Genomic DNA, 22,004 nt, shown 5'->3' with positions numbered 1-22,004 from the left:
TTTCCCGACCAGGCGCCGAGTGCTGCCAATCACAACACACACTGGCCCAGCTAACCAATCACAGCACATTTCGTCTTTCAGAAGGCGGGCCTTCATTTGATACAGGAACTATTCGAGCCGTTCATACCAGACTGGGGAGAGAGGTGTTGTAATAATGTAAAATATGTGAAAAATAATGTGTTTTTCGAACAACCTAGTATGAGAGCCTGTTCTAGTACATCCCCAAAACAAAATCAAGACTTTGTAAAAGAGCATAATAGGAGCCCTTTAAAACTTTAGCCGCTTTTCCACCGAAATTACCTGGAACAATTTGTCCCAGGAACTTTTTTCCCCCAGACCCGTTGCTGGCTGCGTTTTCATCGCGGTCTAAAGTACCGTGAAGAATAGGCAAATAGTCTGGTGACGTAGGTCTGCGAGCGTTTCTCAATACCAAGTATGCAAAATTCGGACTTGCATTCTCGGTAGTTCTTTTCATTTTCATTTAAACATATTAATACATTAATAGAATAAAGACCAAAGATTACCTGTTAGATTTACCCAAAACAAATTATATCTTATGTTTCTTATGTTTAGCTTATGCACTACAGAGACATCGGAGCCAGTGGCAAATGTCAGAAGGACTAGCCAAGTTGAGGCTGCTCTCGTCGGGAAACATGAGCACTGACTGCCCGGTTATCGCGTGGAGCTCAAGTCTCCGAAATCAGCGACGCACATAGGAGCTGTCTTTATAAATAAACTGCAGATTTGAGTTTTAAACAACTACATTCTCGCGTGAAATACTTTTAAAACTACATTTCATGACTCAATAGCAGTAATATTTTCGAATAAATGGTGGTTGAAATACAATGCTGCGTGAACTCAACCAATCAGCATGTTCAGTGCCCTAGTCCCGCCCCCGAAAGTTCCGGACCTTTGAAGAAGTACTACCTCGTGAGCAGGGACTTTCTGAGGGGCAAATTTTTACCCGGAACTTTATTTAGATCCTGTTCCTGCGGTGAAAACAGTGAGTACCGGCCCAAAGTCCCTAGTTCCTGGGGAAAGTTCCTGCGGTGGAAACGGGGCTTTTGTTGCTTATATCTGATGTTGTCTGAACAAAGTTTTTGCTGACCTGCCAAAGGAAGTCTTGCTGGCCTCTGGTGCACACTGGCGGCTGCTGGGATATGCTGAGCAGTGATGTACACAGAGGTCACGCCCATCCATCAGTGTTTTAACTGGGATGGGGCTGTCGGCCATACCCTGCTGAGAGGCCAGGGCCATGAGGTTGCACGAGGCTTGAGTTTTAGGGATTTTGAATGGAGCGGTTGCCTATATGAGAAGAAATTGTATTATTAATGCCAAAAGCTCTTGATCTAGGCCTGAAACAGGCCTTTTTACCTGACAGCTCCTTAAGCTTACCTTAGTGGGTGAGCCGATGATGGTGGGCAGCGGTGACTTCGTTAACCAGTCAGAGGTGCGAGGGGAGGAGCCAAGGTGCTTGGTGGGGGAGGTGCCTAGGTTGCCGGGGCGACCAAACTGAGCGGAGTGGCTGGTGGGGTAGGCTGAGGCGGTGGGGTGAACTGGGTCAGACAGCTGCTTGTGTAGCTTCTGCTTGTTCTGGTAAATGTCAGTCAGTGTGGGCACACTCTGAAGACGAGCGCCCAGTAATTGAGAGGACGGTACAGGGGAACCTAAAACATAATAAGTGTCCATTTAGTTAAAAAATAAAGTTATTCCAGGGATAGTTCACTCAAAAATTAACATTTTCTTCTCATTTCTATTCTCATAGTCAGACTAGTTCTTAAGATACTGTCTTAATAGAGGCTAAGTTAATGCAACTGGCACCAGGTAACAAAACTTAAAGGAGTAGTTCACACAAAAATGAAATTTACTCACCCTCAGACAATCCAAGATGTAGGTTTGTTTCAAAACAAAATTGAACTGGCACAATTTAGCATTACATAACTATTCGAGCCGTTCATACCAGACTGGGGAGAGAGGTGTTGTAATAATGTAAAATATGTGAAAAATAATGTGTTTTTCGAACAACCTAGTATGAGAGCCTGTTCTAGTACATCCCCAAAACAAAATCAAGACTTTGTAAAAGAGCATAATAGGAGCCCTTTAAAACTTTAGCCGCTTTTCCACCGAAATTACCTGGAACAATTTGTCCCAGGAACTTTTTTCCCCCAGACCCGTTGCTGGCTGCGTTTTCATCGCGGTCTAAAGTACCGTGAAGAATAGGCAAATAGTCTGGTGACGTAGGTCTGCGAGCGTTTCTCAATACCAAGTATGCAAAATTCGGACTTGCATTCTCGGTAGTTCTTTTCATTTTCATTTAAACATATTAATACATTAATAGAATAAAGACCAAAGATTACCTGTTAGATTTACCCAAAACAAATTATATCTTATGTTTCTTATGTTTAGCTTATGCACTACAGAGACATCGGAGCCAGTGGCAAATGTCAGAAGGACTAGCCAAGTTGAGGCTGCTCTCGTCGGGAAACATGAGCACTGACTGCCCGGTTATCGCGTGGAGCTCAAGTCTCCGAAATCAGCGACGCACATAGGAGCTGTCTTTATAAATAAACTGCAGATTTGAGTTTTAAACAACTACATTCTCGCGTGAAATACTTTTAAAACTACATTTCATGACTCAATAGCAGTAATATTTTCGAATAAATGGTGGTTGAAATACAATGCTGCGTGAACTCAACCAATCAGCATGTTCAGTGCCCTAGTCCCGCCCCCGAAAGTTCCGGACCTTTGAAGAAGTACTACCTCGTGAGCAGGGACTTTCTGAGGGGCAAATTTTTACCCGGAACTTTATTTAGATCCTGTTCCTGCGGTGAAAACAGTGAGTACCGGCCCAAAGTCCCTAGTTCCTGGGGAAAGTTCCTGCGGTGGAAACGGGGCTTTTGTTGCTTATATCTGATGTTGTCTGAACAAAGTTTTTGCTGACCTGCCAAAGGAAGTCTTGCTGGCCTCTGGTGCACACTGGCGGCTGCTGGGATATGCTGAGCAGTGATGTACACAGAGGTCACGCCCATCCATCAGTGTTTTAACTGGGATGGGGCTGTCGGCCATACCCTGCTGAGAGGCCAGGGCCATGAGGTTGCACGAGGCTTGAGTTTTAGGGATTTTGAATGGAGCGGTTGCCTATATGAGAAGAAATTGTATTATTAATGCCAAAAGCTCTTGATCTAGGCCTGAAACAGGCCTTTTTACCTGACAGCTCCTTAAGCTTACCTTAGTGGGTGAGCCGATGATGGTGGGCAGCGGTGACTTCGTTAACCAGTCAGAGGTGCGAGGGGAGGAGCCAAGGTGCTTGGTGGGGGAGGTGCCTAGGTTGCCGGGGCGACCAAACTGAGCGGAGTGGCTGGTGGGGTAGGCTGAGGCGGTGGGGTGAACTGGGTCAGACAGCTGCTTGTGTAGCTTCTGCTTGTTCTGGTAAATGTCAGTCAGTGTGGGCACACTCTGAAGACGAGCGCCCAGTAATTGAGAGGACGGTACAGGGGAACCTAAAACATAATAAGTGTCCATTTAGTTAAAAAATAAAGTTATTCCAGGGATAGTTCACTCAAAAATTAACATTTTCTTCTCATTTCTATTCTCATAGTCAGACTAGTTCTTAAGATACTGTCTTAATAGAGGCTAAGTTAATGCAACTGGCACCAGGTAACAAAACTTAAAGGAGTAGTTCACACAAAAATGAAATTTACTCACCCTCAGACAATCCAAGATGTAGGTTTGTTTCAAAACAGATCTGGCACAATTTAGCATTACATCTCTTGCTCACCAATGGATCCTCTTCAGACAAACGCAGCTTTTCACTTCACAAGATGTTCATTGATGCACTGAAGTTGTGTGGATTACTTGTGGATTATTGTGTTTTTATCAGATGTTTGGACTGTCATTCTGACGGCACCCATTCACTGCAGAGGATCCATTGGTGAGCAAGTGATGTAATGCTAAATTTCAACAAACTCATCTACATCTTGGATGGCCTGAGGGTAAGTAAACTCTAAACAAATTTAAATTTTGGGGTGAACTATTTCTTTAATAGATCCATAAATTATTATTATTAAGGCATTGTAAAATGAATCCAAATGGATCAAGCGGTTTAATACAAGTCTTGAGATATAAGATATGATTGCTTTACATGATGAACAGATTTAATTTAAGGCTTTTACTTACATCTAAATAATGATAAACACATACACAGAAGCTATGTTTGATTTGCGTCTTGAATATTAATCAAAATGTTATGGGTTTAGAATGACATGAGGGTGAGTAAATAATGACAAAATGTTTGGGTGAACTATCCCTTTTACCATAACATATTATTGATATGGCACTCCACATTCTACATTATCAACCACTAGGTGGCACTGCAGTATGTAAATGAGACCATAAAACTTAATTGAACTGAAAGTCTAAAACAACAGGATCAACGAGTTTGTCTCCCGTTTAGACCCGATCATTGAGTTCATAGGTTTGAAGGTTTATAGGTTTTGCATGAAAGCTCCCAGGAACATGCATTGTTCCTGATCACTTGTTGAGTTCTCAGCCATAACCAGCAGCTGTATCCATGGAGACCTAAATAACGCAGACATGCTGTGTGTGACCCACCGGGAGGAAGCGACTGTAGCTACCACTTGTTAATGGTGCCATTTTGAAGAAGTAACAGTAGTGCTGTGGTTTTTTCATGACAATTTCTCACATATAAACTCACCGCCTGAGGAGCTGCGACTGCGTGCCTCGTGGCTCTGGGGATGTCCACAGCAGCAGTGGCCGAGCTGCTCAGGAATAGTGCCCACTGGGGAACAAATACAGAAACAGACAGACACACATAAAATAGGCATGTCAGGACATGTCAGTCTTTGAAAATACAGTTTCCCAATAAACTTAAAAAGGAATGAGAGCAGGAACTCTTACCCAGTGGAGAGGGGGAGTAAGGCCGGGAACTGCCCGTAGAGAGACGTCGCCCCACCGTTTGGACCGTATCTGCAGGGCTAGGCGACCCAGACACCATTTTAGGGAAGCCCATGGGGCTAGTGTTGGAGCGCCGCACTGTGCCTGACCTGTCACCATAAAAACAACCAAAAATCATTCTATTGTAGTATTTGGACAACCTTACAATTTCTTCAGTACGAACATCACTTTTCTTAACCAGCAGTTATGTATTCATCTGGACTTGATGTAATTTTAGTGGATGTATGATGTCAGTTCTCCTCAAGTTCACACTGGTGTCCATTAACTGTCATTTGACAACCACAAAGTGTCCAAATACGTTTCATTTTATTTTAAACAGTATATGTCTTTCATTAAAATAAGTGCTATTTAGCATGACTCAGTACTATTCAAAATTTGGGGGTCGGTATGATTTATTTATTTATTTTAATTAATACTTTTATCCAGCAAGGATGCATTAAACTGATATCACTGGAAATTTTATTTTATTTTTTAAAATATATTAAAAAGAAAACGGTCATTCTAAATTGTAATAATATTTTACAATTTTACTGTTTTTTACTGTATTTTTGAGTCAATAAATGCAGCCTTGGTGAGACGTCTTTTTAAAAACACCAACCCCAAACATTTATATAGTAAGGAATTCATATATATTTTAAATGTCCAGATGCTTTTTACACCACTGTATATGAAACACACAATTTGCAGAATATCCTCTGTCTGTAGAGTTCTTAGGGAAGGAGTTCCTGGCATTTTCTTTAGCTAAAAGTGAGATTCTCAATACTCCTGCCTTCCCAAACAATCCATAAATAATCTTAATGACACAAAAATCACCTGTCAAAGCTTGATAAGCTCAGAAATGTTAAATAGTTCAGTGAATGACACCTGGAAGACAATCATGACTCATAAATCAGGTCTCAAGCAGTGCCCAGGGCTACTTCACCAGCACGGTGACCGAGCTGACTAACAGGGTGAGATAATGTGAACCAGCCCAGCCCTGGGCACACGGACAGCAAGGTTTTTTGAGACACAGGGCAGGTCAGAGTGAAGTAGGCCAAGCAGCTACTGAGGTCTGACGTGACTAATAAGGGACAGTGCAACAGTCATTATCTCCAGAGTCTGCTAATCACCTGCCTGAAGACCCTAAACCCACCTGTTCCCAAAGACGATCCACTGAATCACTTAGCAAATTCTCCCCGAAGTGAGATGATCATACGAAACTGATGCAATCATGTCACTGATTGCATCTTAATGACTTGAACATGCTACTAAACGCAGTTAGCAGAGTTACTGTTCCCGCTGTTGGTTGTCTTACCTGGGAGAGCCATAAAGTGTTGTGGTTGGGCTGCTGGACAGGTTCTGTTTGATACGCTGGTAGTTCCGTACCTGTGTGGGCACAGGTATCGGTGTGGTTTCGCTTCGAGGTGATACCATTGGGATCTGTCCGGAGGATGGCTGCTGTGGCCTGAGAAACCCAGAAAATAAGGTTGCAATCCAGTCAGAATGCTTTTCCAAACCCATTTATGCTATAAAAACCTTTCAAGTTTTTTTCAACATGCGATCACTAAATGTAAAGTGCGAGAAGCTTCTAAATTTGTCAAATGAGTTAAGCAAAGCTGTTTCTGCTCAAAGGGCATGGCTGAACCACATGGGGCGGAGCTACAGTGTAAACACAAAGCCCTGACCAATCAGTAAGGGGGACGGAGGAGAAATGGGCAGTGCTTTCAGGCAGTGGCACGTGCTGGGTCCACCTACCTTCGCCAGTCTCAGACAAAGGAAACAAAACAGCTCATTCTTATTCTATCAGGAACACACTGTTTTTTTTTTACAGGTGTCATGACTGGGTCATGTATGGGGGTTGTGCGCACACCGTGCAAACTAAGATCTGATAAGAAGGAAGGGGAGCTAAAAGTGAAAAAAATAAAGTTTTGAGCTCCATACTCCTGAATTATGTAATGAGTGAGGGAGCTACACGTGAACGGTTGAGCAGGCTGCATGACAAATGCACACAAAGAGAGTTTCTTTGTTTGAGCCAGAGTCAGTTCAGCATGGCACAGCAAAACAAACAGGACATAACTGACGAGGCTAAAAGATTTTTCTGTATGATTTTCTTTTTTTGAAAGCAATTAATATTGCTTATTGTATCCTTGCTGAATTAAAGACATAATGTTGTTTTAAATGCACTGTATAATGTAAAATATTATAATGTATTAATGTACAAAAGATTTCTATTTCAAATAAATGCTGTTTTTGAACTTTCTATTCATCAAATAGTCCTCATAAAATGTATCACGGTTACCACAAAAATATTAAGCAGCACAACTGTTTTCAACAATGATGATAAGAAATGTTTCTCAAGTAGAAAATAGTTTTGTTAAATTGCACTAATATTTCACAATAGTAAAAAATAGTTTAAAAAAAGTTTTAACTGTATTTTTGATTAAATGAATGCAGCCTTGGTGAGCATTTTTAAAACATTAAAAATATTACTGACCCGAAACTTCTCAACAGAGGTGCATACATATTTTATATTACATTATATAAAATACAATTTATCATCTTCGTTTCCGCAATTTTTACATTTAGATAAAATTTTTCCATAATTTAAATCTCTTTAAAAATGCTAATAATTTAAAAACATTGTTTACTTTCATTTTTAGCAACTCAGTCAAGTGTGTCCAACCTTTTGGTCTTTAGTGTATATGTAGTGTGTAAAAAGAATAAATAGACAAGATTAGACAGAGAAGGTGGAGTATGACTTGCTTGCACAAGAGAGGGAAACAGAAAAGCCACAGAGCAGAAGGAAGTGCACTGACTCTCACAAAAACAAAACCACTTCTGTTTTACACGACTAACAGACAAAAGATGCACAGCATACGAATGTTTAAGCATACAAATGTTTTAACCTTCACTCTGTCAGCTCTGGCAAAGTTCATGTCAGATCCATTGCATAACTGCACCGTCTAGTCACAAAACACCCAATGGACATTTAATTCTGCACCTCTGAACGAAAATAGAGGTCGGTTCACAAGTAAAGGGTGTGGAAACAGTTTTGGATCACATGCAGAGGGGAAGAAATGACAGCAGGGTGTCCATTCTTAGGGCAGAAGCATAAACACAACCCGCGTGTTTGCTCCCACAGGACTCATTCACCAGCCGAGTGATTCACCTCTCGCTGAGCCACACCAGCTTTTAGCAGTTTGTGAGTGGAAGCCACCAAAAATATCTAAAACAACCAACGGATCAGTGTGCTAATCCGTAATTCCATATTTCCATGATGCAAACAGACCAAAAAGGATCAAGATGATTTACCCAGAGTTAATATTCCTGTCTGCATGTCGGACTCGACTGTGTATCTTTGGCCTGATAAATGTCAACCTGCTAAAATCCTTGTCTAACATTTGCACAGCTCAACGCAAGTAAACATGCATAGGTGAACGTTTGAGCTTTTAAAGCATTGTAACGTATCTTGAGTGAAGCAAGTGAGCGATGTCACACTCACCCTCCACACAGAAGGAATTCACTGGACGGCCTGGGGGCCACTGCACCCATTGAAGGGTCATCTGAAGATGAGAGAAAGAAAGACAGCCGTGAGAACTACATAAATGCACAGTCTCACATACACCAACAAATCACAGCATGTGAGAGAGTAATCAGCGCTGGAAGGCTTTCTTAGCGCTGACTCAGCTGACGCCTCTCTATACGCTAAAAAACACACACAGGCAGCTCCAGCAGCTGCTCAAATATAGTGCTTAGTGTGTGTGTGTAAAAACGGTACACTGCAAATATTCATTTTCTTGCTCTGTATTTTTCGTTTTGGTTTCCAGTAAAAATATCCAAATTTGCTTCTAAATTTAATATCTTACAACACTAAGAGAATCTACATCATGTATATGGAGTTACATGTATTTTTCAATATTTTCTGTTTTTTTTTAAATATTTTTTACAGTTATAAAGAGGTTTTAAATATTTTCTTAAATCACTAGCCGATGTAGTAAGAGAAAAAAAAATTCAAGATTTAAACATACTTACAATAACCATAACAAAACTTAAAACCATCCAAAATTGAGAAAATATATCTTGAATTGCATATTTTTCAATGTTTATATTTTGCTATATTTATAAACAGGCTTAAATTAAGGCTTGCATTAAAAAATTAAATTAATTCAAGATTTATTCTCCATGACAGAATGATAATACTGAATCATTATAAAGACATTATACTTAATATTAAAATATGAATATGTTATAAAATTGGGTAAGATACTAAGGCTTGTTCTCAGAAAATATAAGTTAAATTAAATGTGTTTTCAAACACAATTGCATTTTTTTTTTTTTTATGTTTTCAGCACAAACCTCAAACTTATCTAGATCTAGGATTAAAATTATTTTAAATAAACTTTACCCACATGGAGTAAAAAATGAAGCATATTATGAATCATAAATATCTTTAGTTACATTATCTTACATTAATGGTCAAATAGAGTGAAAAAACGTAGATTATAAAATAAATGTATCTTGTTTTAAGAATGTTTTAATATTTTAACTGAAAAACTGTGGTCTGTCTAGGTGCTTGGCATGTGTTCGGTGACGTTATGTGACTCACAGGACTGTTCTCCAGAGAGATGGGGCACCAGCACAAAGTCGTCAGTGTCGCAGGAGGAGTTCTTGCTGCTGGTGCTGCCGCCCGACTCTTTGGACAGCTGCAAGTAGTTGGGAGGGCCGAGAGGTGGAGAGGACAACACGTCCTCAGGGAGAGTTTGCATGTCTGGCAGGGACTGCAACACAAAGGTGAAGGTAAACACTGGATTAACTTTAGCTGAGTCAGTACCATTACCCTTCTAAATGCCATAATCATCTCACACAACACCTCTGCTCACGCCTGTGGCATTGTGACAGTGGATTCAGCTTTGACAATGTAAGGGGCTTACCGGCGGAGAGACGTAACGACAGGAAGGAGAGCTGCCACACGTGCTGTCTGTGACCAAGCCAGAGCACGTAGGCACTGGCACAGGGCATGCTGGGTAAAACAAAAGCTGTTTTAGTGTCGAGCCACACCTTACTCATCAAATTTGCTCATCAAATGCTCTCTTACTTACATTTTTTAATAGTTGATGTCGGTTCCAAGAAAGGATGACTGAAAAAAGTGTCTGCAGACAGAAGAGTATACAATAAGGAAGAGGGAACAACAAGGTGCAGATCCTCCCACAACGCATTAAAACAACAGAAATACACTGACCAAAATCCATACGGTCCTTCTGGTTCCTCTGGAGCAGCCCCAGCAGCAGATCTTCCAGTTGAGGAGACGTCTCTCTCGGGATGCTGTGAACAAAGCATTAGTTATTTAGTAAATAGCAACCAATGACTGGCCATTTTGAGATTAATAATTAAAAATTAAAAATCTTCAGTTAATTTTGAGTACATAATACGTAAATTAAGTGTTCTTTTCATTTCAGTTATTTTGTGTATATACAATACTGAAAATTAAAAAAAAAGTGTAAAAGATTTGAAAGGTCAAAAGATATTTAAATGCATCAGGTTGCGTTTATTTGATCAAATACAGTAAAAACAGTAATATTGTGAAATGTTATTACAATTTAAAAGAACTGTTTTCTATTTGAATATGTAAATTATTAGGTAGAGCTGAAATTTTACTCTTACTCCAGTCTTTAGTGTTACATGATCCTGCAGAAATCATTCTAATATGCTGATTTGCTGCTCAAAATTTTTTTCTTAATATTATCAGTATTGAAACAGCTTGTGCTGCTTAATATTTTTCTGTAAACTGTGATATATTTTTTCAGGAGTCTTAAATGAAAAGAACGCCATTTATTTGGAATAGAAATCTTTTGCAGTCTTTACTGACCTTTTCAATCCATTTAATGCATCCTCATTAAATAAAAGTATTATTTTCTGTTTTCCAAACTTTTGAACAGTAGAGTATATACGTATCAGCATTATATTGGTCACTACTATTATTTAGGTATCAGTATCTAAAACAGCCCAACCATAATATGAGACAACTGTGGTTTTACTTTACAACATTTAGCATTATGACGCATAATACGACAAAAGAAAAACTAAAATTAGTTAGTGCTCTTACTTTGGCACCAAAGTCTTGTTCTTCTCATAGAACATCCTCAAGTCCTGTGGACTGTTAGCCTGGTCACATAAACACATGAAACACCATTTAAAATCACCATCAAAATAACACTTACAGTTAGTATTCAAAATATGTTACTTTAACTTCAGCATCATGAAACTAACCTGGAAAGGCGGCTTTCCCACGAGGCACTGATAAATGACAGTCCCAATGCTCCACAGGTCAGCTTTGGCATCATAGTTCTGGGACATGATCACTTCTGGAGCCTGTGTGGAGAGGTGACAGATTATAAGAATATGATGATGTCTCACGCATCTGCTATATTTCACAAATCTGAGACAGTGAGACAGAATTCAGCTTGTGGCTACTGACCATGTACATTGGGGATCCACATAATGTGGCCGCCATCATGTTGCTCTGGAGATATCTTGCAAAACCAAAGTCAGCTGTAAAACAAAGACAGCGCCGGTGTTATTAATAGCAACATGCTGCTGTCTGAGAGTCACGACTTCTAACTTCTGCACAGACTGAGACAATGGAAACAAAGAACCGGCTGTGTGAGAGATCAGAGGGCGGAAAGTGTATTACATAGACTGTTAGTTATGAAAGATTAGGTACATGCACAGTGGACTACAAACATCCTGAGATATTCATTTCCAGTTTTAAGTTCAATTTTGGATCCCAGATTTGTAATGTGGTTTTAGACATTTCAATTTTACAGTAGATGTACAGCACATAATATTAGCAATAAATCGCTGGGGAGAGTGTTACCAATCTTGATGCGTATGCCGTTGATGCTGGACTTCTTGCGGCCCGTGTAGGACAGCAGGATGTTCTGAGGTTTGAGGTCTCTATGAATGATCCCCTTGCTGTTGAGGATTCGCATGGCTGCTGCAATCTGCTGTAGAAAGACCCTCAGCATGTCCTCTCGTAAAGTGCCCTTGGCTGAAAGAGCAAAGACATCGTACTGCTGAGTAACATGGCTATAAAATCCATTAAGACATTCCATAAAAACCTAATTTACCCAGATACCCTTGCAAGATTGTATGACCGCTTACATCACAATGCTTCTAAACAGAACATTTCCTGAAAATCAATTGGCTTTATGTGTCAAGAAACCTCAGATTCACTAGTTTTAAAGAGCAAAACGTTTTTTTTTACACTAAGGTTGTTTGGCAAGTTTTCTCTGAGGAATGCAGTGATTTCAGTAGGAATCCACGATTGGAAATTTTGGGTGAGGGTGAAAGATTCCCCCATGCAGTTTGTGCATCGTCACGCAAGTTGGTTACAAATTCGCTGTGATGGCCAACAGAAAGCAGCTTGGTTTGAAAGTGACTTCTGTGCAAGCTGTGCTTCACATCACTAGGCTAACGGTCTATAGGCAATGGATCTTTTCTGCTGAAATGGCTAAAATTTTGCTGAAGTGACCACACCTTTAAAGGGATAACACAGACGATTCATTATAGCCAATGAGTCATTTATAGTCAAAGAAATATTGTAGAACTAAGCATAACTCGAAATGTAGTCATGAAATGACTATTGAAAAGTCCTGACCTTGTAAGATTTGAATAATATCCATGATTTTGTAAAAAAGGTAAAAACCTTTAAACCCGTAAAAAAAAAAAAAAAAAAATCTGATGAAATCCGAGAGCTTTCTGACCCTGCATAGACAGCAATGCAACTACCACGTTCAAGGGCCAAAAAGGTATTAAGGACAAAATTACGGTTGAACCATTGATGTCACATGGACTAATTTAACGATGTCTTTACTAACTTTCTGGGCCTTGAACATGTCAGTTGCGTTGCTGTCTATGCAGGGTCAGAGAGCTCTCGGATTTCATCTTAATTTGTGTTCCGAAGATGAACAAAGGTCTTACAGGTTTGGAACGACATGAGGGTCAGTAATTAATGACAGAATTTTCATTTTTGTGTGAACTATCCTCTTTACAATATTCTTACAATAATACAATACAATTTTTACAATACAATAACTATATTCTTTACAAAGAAACAAAGAAAATACACAATAAAACCTATAAATCATACAGTAATTATAAACACACAGGAAACTAATAATAATAATAATAACCAATAATAATTTGAAAAATGGCATCCACGCCAAAACATTACTGATTAGTTTTCCACCCATTCTTACTGATAGATAAAAAGTTGACAAACAGAATTCCAAATGTTTAAGTTTCCAATGCACAAAAATGAAGACACAGCGCTTGCCAAATAGGTCAAGTTACAATGCAGGCCATCCTTATTGTTGAGCACTTTTAGGGTGAGTAATAATATCAGAATTAGTTTTGGATGAACAATCCCTGTAAATAAGAATGTCCACTCCACTGAGCTAATCCAAGACCATCACAGTCATGTTCTCTCAGCCTCTGATTGGAATAAATGTTAAAATCAGAAGCTGCTCAGGGCTTTTACATGTAGTGATGTCGCTCCAGGTCCCCTGTTAGAGCAAAACTGGTGTAATCCACTGAGCTGTTAAGAGGATTCCCTTCACCCAATCTGCTCTGTAAACAAAGCAATTATGATCACAATGAACCTCGTACGGATCCCAAAACACAGTGTTTGACGTAGCGGTGAGGTTGTATAACTAAGGAACGGTTGCATAATTATACAAGGGGAGAAGGGTGAGAGGCCAAAACCTGCTGTACTGTGTCATCCGTCATGGTTAAACAAAGATAACACTCCATCTGAACATAACAAGGGGTAACAGTCCAGCCAACATCACAAGCACTAAGTAAATGGCACCTGAGTCATCTCTATTATGCCCTCTGCGTCACACATTCAGTGAAAACATGGTTTATAGACCAATCAGATTCCTTTGGCAGAACAAAGACTGTTCGTAAACACCTAACAACAGACTTCACAGTTTATTCACAATGGGCTTGTGGGCAAAGCTTTAAATATATGATAATAGAGGCAGTAGTAGCTCTCTGAGAGTGTTGGAGGTAAGTGTGTTTTAAGATTGAGCCCTGGAGGCAAACACTTCAACTCTGGCTCACTAAGAAAGATGTAAAAACTGTCTCATTTCCCCATTTAATGTGCAAAGAAACCTATTTATAGGTGGACTTTTCTAAAATGTGTTTTAAAAACAATGCTTTTTTATATGAGACTACTGACCAAATGATCACAAGCTGCTTACCTTGCAAATAGTCTGCCAAGTCTCCTCCATTGCAGTACTTGAAGAAGAAACAAAAAAATAAAACTCAACTTTAAAATCAATACAGAACAATAAAAAACTATGTCGAGGCTCGAGGACTGGATATTTCATGGGCTGCAAGAGGAGGATAGGGTGGTGTAGTGACACACACATCAATGAATCTGATGAAGTGATGCAGTATTATGGGAATGTCAGTGTGTATTGGCGGTCAGTAAATTTCCACATCATTGATGGAGGGAGAGAAATAGCCCTGAGCATACTGGGTGGATAGAGATAATACACTACATTTAACATGACATAACATCTTTAAACCTCTGACTGAATATCAGGACCTTTGATCGAATGCTTTAAAAAAATAAAACAATGTGATCAATTTTGCATCTGGCTTACAAGCAAGTTTTATTCTATAGAAGTAATCAAGAAGAGCCATTTTTAACTCTAAAATATTTCCGAGCAGATAACTAGAAATAAATAAAAGGTATCTAGAAATACCTATAACAGTATTATTTATTTTCTGTTTTCATTTGAATTTTAGTTTTAGTATGTACCATATAAATGGTACTTAATTTTAGTATTTTCTATTTTCAATTATTGTTTGTAATTTTGTTGCTTTTTTATTAATTTTTTATTGACTATTTCAGTTTTCGTTATTTTAGTATATCAAGTTAAACTAAATGAAAATGAGGAATGTTGCTTTGTAAATAATACCATTACAATATTTTATTTCAGTTAAAGTTTAAGTAACTTTTTGTGGTTTTAGTGTTAGTTAAAGTTGCAGTCCGTAAGTTTTGCCTCTTTGTCGCCATCTCTGTTTGAAAACCTGGAATTGCAGCTGTGTGAGGAATTATCTTCCTTGCGTGGGTTGTGTGCCGGCACGGCTCCAGCACGGATTAATCTAATGTTCTGAAGAGTATGTGTGGCAGTCAGTCACTGCACCGGTGTGGATATTTACTGTACTTCACAATCACAGATTCTAGCCTACGTCTTGGAATATATGACCCAAATAAGAATTTTCACCATATATTGTCATCTATAGTAACTATAGTAACAAGTCTGCCACATTTGTTCTGACCAACTGAGGAAAAAAGCATTACCAAAAATCTCGCTACTAATGGTGATTAAATCTAAAGATCGGTTAGCTCATATCACATCAAACCGTTCAAATTATTATTATTGTTATACTTTATTCTCAAATGATGTTAACAACATCAGCATTGGTGACTATGAGTATAGTGTGTATAAGCGAGTAGATTTCAATTTCTGCACAGTCTAATCTAATTGTCATACTCTTCGAATTTCATATTAAGAAATTATTTTAACCCAAAAAGCAAATTATGCTCCCTTCGAACTGGTTGTCTTTAAAATACAAATCTTGTGTAATCCCAGTGTAATCTTCTGTGTAATCAGAAGCACATTTATAACTGGAATATAATTTAATTTCATTCACATGTGTTTCATAAACACATAATCCTTTATGGATTACAATCCGCCATCAAAATGATACATTTAATTATTCTAGCTGCTGCGAGAAAAGGCTATAAACGATCGGCCACCTACAGGATCCTCACATGCGATAGCCTAGTAGCCGGTCAACCACTCAAATTAGAAAACATAATTATAAGCTGACCGTTGTGAATTGGGCTAAAGTAAGGTGATAGTTTTGAACACTGGCTGGTTATGTACTTGCTCAAATATTGATTTCGGATCATTTGTAACCAAAAAAAGTTACGGACTGCAGCTTTAAGTATAATAACCCTGATTTATACTTTTTAATATGTCATTAATTTACATAACTTTCCCAGTTTTATTAACTACGAAATATTTTCCTTGACTCCCTTATTTTCGGACCAGAGGAGGGAAATCAATCAGATGACTAGTCACTCCTTACACTGAAAAAAATGTTTCATTCATCCAATTAAAAAAAATTAGGGTAATGATTCACATCTATATTTTTTAACTTGAGCCAATGAAAAATAAATAACTTGCCCTCATAATTTTTTTAATTAGATGAATGAAACATTTTTTTCAATGTATTTACCACAACATTTTCAATTCACATGTATACATTTGGGAGATGCTCTTATATAAAGCATACAGATCTGAACCCATGACCTTGCTAGCACCATGCTTTACTGTTTAATCTAAAAGAAAACCAAGAACTTGGACACATGTGCATGCACAAAGAGCAAACTGCATCAGTGTGTACTAATTGTGAGTGGCTCTGGTGTTGAGGACCTTGAGTGTTTCAGAAGCAGACCTGTTTGCACCAAACTCTAGTTGCAAACACCCTCTTATGTCACACAGACAGGTGCCAATAAACAATACTCAGAAAGCCAGCAGGTTACATTATCATAAGGTACATACATCAGAAGTGTTGGACTGATATTACACACTAAAGATAGTTGATATTAAAGCTCTTGAAATTGTTTTTGAGAGCAGATAAGGTACATACATCAGAAGTGTTGGACTGATATTACACACTAAAGATAGTTGATATTAAAGCTCTTGAAATTGTTGTTGAGAGCAGCTTTCCCTGAACGGATATTTTTAGTTTGGCCTCTTCATGTGTTTGTTTCTCCTTCAGAGACTGCAGTGTTGGGCAATACTAGAAAGCATAGCCATGAAACATTAGGCGCGCTGTGGCCTTATGACAAAAACAAGAGCGTGTGGACATGAGAAGCAAGAGAGAGGAGAGAAAGAGGGGTGAATACATGCTTTATGCTCACCTCCATAACCAGGAATACATAACTTGGCATTTCCTAAAAGAAAAAAGACAAGAAACATAATTTTACTCAGAAACAGCGCATAACAGCAAACATCCATCAACGGCACTGATTTGTTTGCACACAGGTCCATGTCCTCCAGCAAGCAGGTGGTTGTGGAAATCCAGGCACGTGCGTAAGTGAAAACGACTCACGTTTCAAATCCTGGCATGCAAACCTCATGTTGTTGAAACCGTTTAGACACACTAGCCTCATAACAGCTATTAGGGCTGCTGTCAATACTTAAGGTATTAGACTCTGAATGCTGGCCAAATAAAAAACACGAGGCCCCTGGTTATTTCTAGGAAGTGGGCTGTTACAGTAAACAAGACAAGCCGCCAATCTACAGCGCTTCCTCCACCATCTCATCTCAAAGTATTATGATTCATGGTAACTTCCAGTGAATTGATGTTGGCAGCCCATTAATGCAGTTGTGATGGACTGGTCCATTAACAAAGAAAGCGCGGCCATTTTATGTGCTGCTCATAAGTGGTTGCCTGTGGAGAGTGTGTGTGGGAAGAGCTTGTCATAGCGGTCAACACTCCATTTGCCCACATTACCTCTCGTTCCTCCTCACTGTATCTCATTACCTCACCCATTCAAGATGACTGAATACTCAAAATCTCTGCTACTCCTTATGGAGTTTTAAAAATGACAGGATCCTTAAAGTCAAAATGAAATCAGAATTGACTCCATTTACTTTAGTGATGCACAATTCTTGTGAACAATTCATTGGTGCATGCTTGGGGTGTGAAATATATTAGCACCATATTGATTATTGGTCAATATTGCTCATTTTTAATTGTTTTTTGCTAATTTCCCTTGTTTTTAAATGTAGGTTACCTTTGCCTTATTGCCGTATTCATGTTTGCCTTATTCCTTAATAACTAGCAATACAACACTGAAATTTCACAAACCGAAAATATTCAGCCAAAACAGCAAAACGAAAAGAAAAAAAAAAAGATTGATTTTGGCCAAAATAGTTTTGAAGAGCCAAAATTATTGACATTTAATCAGCACTTCTGCAATGACAAATTAATGTCTATTTTCTACACACAACATAGATAAGATACAACCGTGATCAAAAATCAGTTAGAAGAACAATATGGAAAATTTCTTTGAATGAAATATCGTGAGGCTGGTTTAAAATATCAGATGAGAACATGACACACTGAACAACATACCGAGTTCAGTTAACCAAATTTAAATACAGAAACGTTTTGGTTTTGGTTAAATGAAAACTTTTTTTTTGTTTCAGTGTTTGGTAAAAATTAATGCAGGTGGATCCCTATTAATAATAACACTAATAATTTAATAACACAGCTAAACGTAATCTTGTACCTGTAGCATTTAAAATGATTGATTTTTGTTTTTAGTGTTTAATTTTGATTTAGACAAAATATTTGATATCTTTTAAAGACTTTTAATATCTGCTTAGCAAAAATCATTATTGGCTTATCAGTATCAACCACAATTTGAATATTGGTGCATTCCTAATCCACGTTATTCAAGAAAAAAAAGTGTTTGTCTTTGTAAAATTGAATCAAAATTTACAAGCAGCTCATGGGCTTATGACTTCGTAATCTGATCCCAGGAAAGCCCACCGCCCCAGTTCCGCCGTAGATCCGTTTATGGGATCTGGGATCAATGCAGTCCAGGAGCTACAAGGGCCACTGCCACTGGTTGTCAGTCTGATTGCATAATGGGCTGATTTGAGCTGGGCTGGCAGTGGTGGGGGATGGGAAGGAGAAAGGAAATGGAGCATCTCTGGCTAGTGTGGAGGGGTTGATCAACTCGAGGACATCATTAACGCTGCCATCACATATCAGTCATTTCTTGAACTTGACCTCTTCATCTGTGACTTCATCTGAAGTCAAATGGCCCTGAGCATGCTATGCACAAACAAACACACGGGCCATTTGATGAGAGGTGCAAAAGGAACCGTTGAACAAGTGTGGGCAGAAAAAGAAAAACAAACAGCTATGGGTCCAGAACCACACGTCCAAACACACAAGTGTTGATCTCTGATCTCCTCCTGCCAATTTTTCCACGCTTTTGGCAAGAGATGAGATTCCACATGGGTTCTTGCATAAAAATATGCATCATGATTTAAGAGCAGTGGTAATGTCATTTATATTTATCATGTAAACAAGGATAAAAAAAATAGGTCAGTCAGTAACCAAACACTGGACAATACCCGAACGGCCATCATTTTGAAACTTTCAGTGCCACAGAACAATGTGCTGCTACTTCTGTGGGACATGTAACATTAGTTGCTGTGTGTTTAGAACTAGTTAGCATATTAGGCAGCAGGGAAGCATAACTGGATATATAATCAGCCATGGAGCGATAAGGCAATAACAGCAATTTTGAAAAACTAGAGTTGACAACAGACTGTTCATTCTTGCATCAGAATTTCAACAACAATAATAATCAGGTTAAACAGCAAAAAAAAAAAATTGGGGGGATGAAATAGGTTTGAATAGCCCAAACTGTTGACTGAAAGAGTAACATTTAATCAGTGCTTTTCCGACGGCTTTTACTTTGTAAGCTAAATCAGGTAAGCATGACCCCAAGAAACATGACACACTTTACCCCGACCAAAAATGATGCTAGAGTAGCAATTTGTAAAATATGTTCATCTGAAATATCAAAAGGCATCTCGTTGCTGTCAAGTGTATGTTCCCGTTTAGTTCCTGTTTGTCCTTTTTTGGTCCTTCCTGTTCCTGTCCCCATTTAGTTCTATTAGTTCCAGGTGTTTCTCATTATTAGTTATCCTCCTCACTTGTCTGTCCCTCGTTATCTGCCCTATTTGAGTTCTAGCCCGTTCTATTCTCCCTTGTCTGGAATTGTTGATGTCAACCCTTGCTATGTGTGTTTTCCTGTTTCCCTGGATATTATTAAAGTTAATAAGTTTGAATTCGACTCTGCGTCTCCTCGTTCCTCACTTCGTGCTCCTCACAATAGCGAACTGTGACAGTTGCCTAAGAACTTTACTATCACTGGTTTAATTTATCACCTGAGAACAAGATACCATAAAGAGCATAATGAGTTAAAATACCCTATTAACCAAAACCTCATTTTCAGTTTTTACCTAAATGAAAACTTTAATTATTCAGTTAGATGTTTTGCAAAAAAAATTAATTTTGGTGCATCACTAAATTAGACATTAAAAGTTGCTATCTTACAGAAGCCTAATTTTGTTATCGGGTCAACCCTACAACAAAGCACCGTTGACCAAAAACAAACTCAAACTATGAGATTCCAGAGCTGCGTTCCAATCATATCTCCACAGCTATCATAAGCTTCAAAACATTGGAAAATACAGGCATGATATGAAGTCAAAAAGCAGCACAGTCCAGCCAGGCAGTGAGAGTATTGCATCATAACTAGACGTGCTGGGTTACACAAGGTGGAAACCAGCCAAAGCATGGCTTTAAATTCTAGGAATGTTTGAGAAACACCACATGTGCGACCAACTGCGAGAGATGGATGTGTTCTTCTTAGAAACCGGTTTCTAGTTATCTACATGATGAGGGAACACAACATTCTAGGGCTGTAATGAATACTTGAGGTGTCGTGAGCCTATAGACACAGACTGTCCTTTTAGATGAGAATGTTTCTAAAGCAATGTCCCTGGAGCTCTGAATGACACACTAGAGGATGTTTATCAGCAGGAACAGGTAGTGAAGAACAACAGCACATCATATTGCCAGTGGCAAGGCCATGAACCTCACAGTATTAAGATGAAGAAAGAAATAAAGACAAATAAACATATTTACTTGGGTCTACAGCCCACGAAGGGCTGGTAAATAAACAGACAACCTACACTTGGTGACATGTTGGTAGAAATGAGGGCGGACATTTAGAGAGCACTATTACACTATAAGGTGAAAGAATGGATTAATTTATAAATGGCAAAGAGTATTATACTACATTGTGAACATAATCTAGGCCTATTAGCTGAATAGTTGTTAGTTCCTGCAGGCAGCTCTCGAGGAAAACATTAACAGGTTCCAGATGTTTCCAGGCTGTATTTCTTTCTTTCCTTGCAAACAACACTCACTGCTCATTGTCTTCATTTGAATTCATCCCTCCCCTTCTTCTCAGAAAACTGAAGACAACAAGTCAATCTATCCTCCAATGGGACACACTGTTCTCTAACAGGAAGTTCAAGTTTTGTTTTGACACATATGATTGTCTCATGCATATGTGACTCATAAACAAGTCTGACTCCTCCTACCCTGCCTCAAAACCCTGCCCACTCCTCATTCCCACTTTATGTTTCAAAGTAGCCAGAATTATTCCATCCCTTTGATCTCCTTACAAATTTCACTTTCCTTACAAATGTACATGTTTTTTGCACATCTGAACAGCCCTTCTCTGTTTCTTCAAGGGATAGTTTGAAGAATGTTTTAACTGATTATATTCATACAATAAAAATCTGTGGTGTCCAAAACAACAAACACCCTACTGACTAGGCATGGGCCGGTATGAGATTTTGATGGTATGATAACCTTAAGCAAAAATTAGGGATGCACCGATACCACTTTTTCCAGTACTCGCCCGATACCAATACTTTTATTTTTGGTACTTGCCGATACCGAGTACCGATACCAATATTTTTATTGCATTTGTAAATGTTTTAAATATTGGGTACAGAAACCAAAAGAGTATGTATAATGTTAGTTGGTTAACTTCATTTATCAAATAGATACAGTCAAACCAAAATTTATTCAGACACCTTCAACATTTCTCACATTATCAGTTTATTAGCTATAGTTTAGAAAATGGTAATAAAATGTGACAAGAACTCAGAGTTAAACTGTGTCAGAACAAATTCAGCTTGATAATGTTAGATAACTTTGATAGAAAGGTATGTAATAGATTACAAATAATCAACCAAAAATTAGACAGCTGTTAGTATGACAGTATATTTATACAACTATCAATACTTAGCCGGGCAACCCTTAGCCTTAATGACAGCCTGTAGTCTCCTGGGCATGCT

General features: G+C 38.6%; 1 protein-coding gene across 1 annotated transcript in view; it reads right to left on the bottom strand.

Moving 5' to 3' along the window:
• Window positions 1-22,004, bottom strand: part of LOC107662799 (serine/threonine-protein kinase ULK2-like) — a 41,514-nt gene that overhangs the window by 6,393 nt on the left and 13,117 nt on the right. Inside the window, exons 4-19 of the mRNA XM_016452913.1 lie at window positions 16,961-16,993; window positions 14,217-14,253; window positions 11,828-12,001; window positions 11,429-11,502; window positions 11,221-11,322; window positions 11,057-11,115; window positions 10,193-10,275; window positions 10,053-10,103; window positions 9,885-9,973; window positions 9,560-9,731; window positions 8,456-8,516; window positions 6,269-6,418; window positions 4,918-5,063; window positions 4,715-4,798; window positions 3,229-3,500; window positions 2,942-3,138 (exon numbers count right to left, since the gene is read on the bottom strand). Coding sequence (XP_016308399.1) covers window positions 2,942-3,138; window positions 3,229-3,500; window positions 4,715-4,798; window positions 4,918-5,063; window positions 6,269-6,418; window positions 8,456-8,516; window positions 9,560-9,731; window positions 9,885-9,973; window positions 10,053-10,103; window positions 10,193-10,275; window positions 11,057-11,115; window positions 11,221-11,322; window positions 11,429-11,502; window positions 11,828-12,001; window positions 14,217-14,253; window positions 16,961-16,993 — 1,784 coding nt within the window. The remainder of the gene's footprint in view (window positions 1-2,941; window positions 3,139-3,228; window positions 3,501-4,714; window positions 4,799-4,917; window positions 5,064-6,268; window positions 6,419-8,455; window positions 8,517-9,559; window positions 9,732-9,884; window positions 9,974-10,052; window positions 10,104-10,192; window positions 10,276-11,056; window positions 11,116-11,220; window positions 11,323-11,428; window positions 11,503-11,827; window positions 12,002-14,216; window positions 14,254-16,960; window positions 16,994-22,004) is intronic.

This window comes from Sinocyclocheilus anshuiensis, unplaced genomic scaffold, assembly GCF_001515605.1.
Source record: "Sinocyclocheilus anshuiensis isolate Anshui unplaced genomic scaffold, SAMN03320099.WGS_v1.1 scaffold1144, whole genome shotgun sequence".
Lineage (NCBI taxonomy): Eukaryota > Metazoa > Chordata > Actinopteri > Cypriniformes > Cyprinidae > Sinocyclocheilus > Sinocyclocheilus anshuiensis.
Note: the sequence above shows the minus strand (reverse complement) of the source record. Positions and strands in the feature narration are given on the sequence as shown.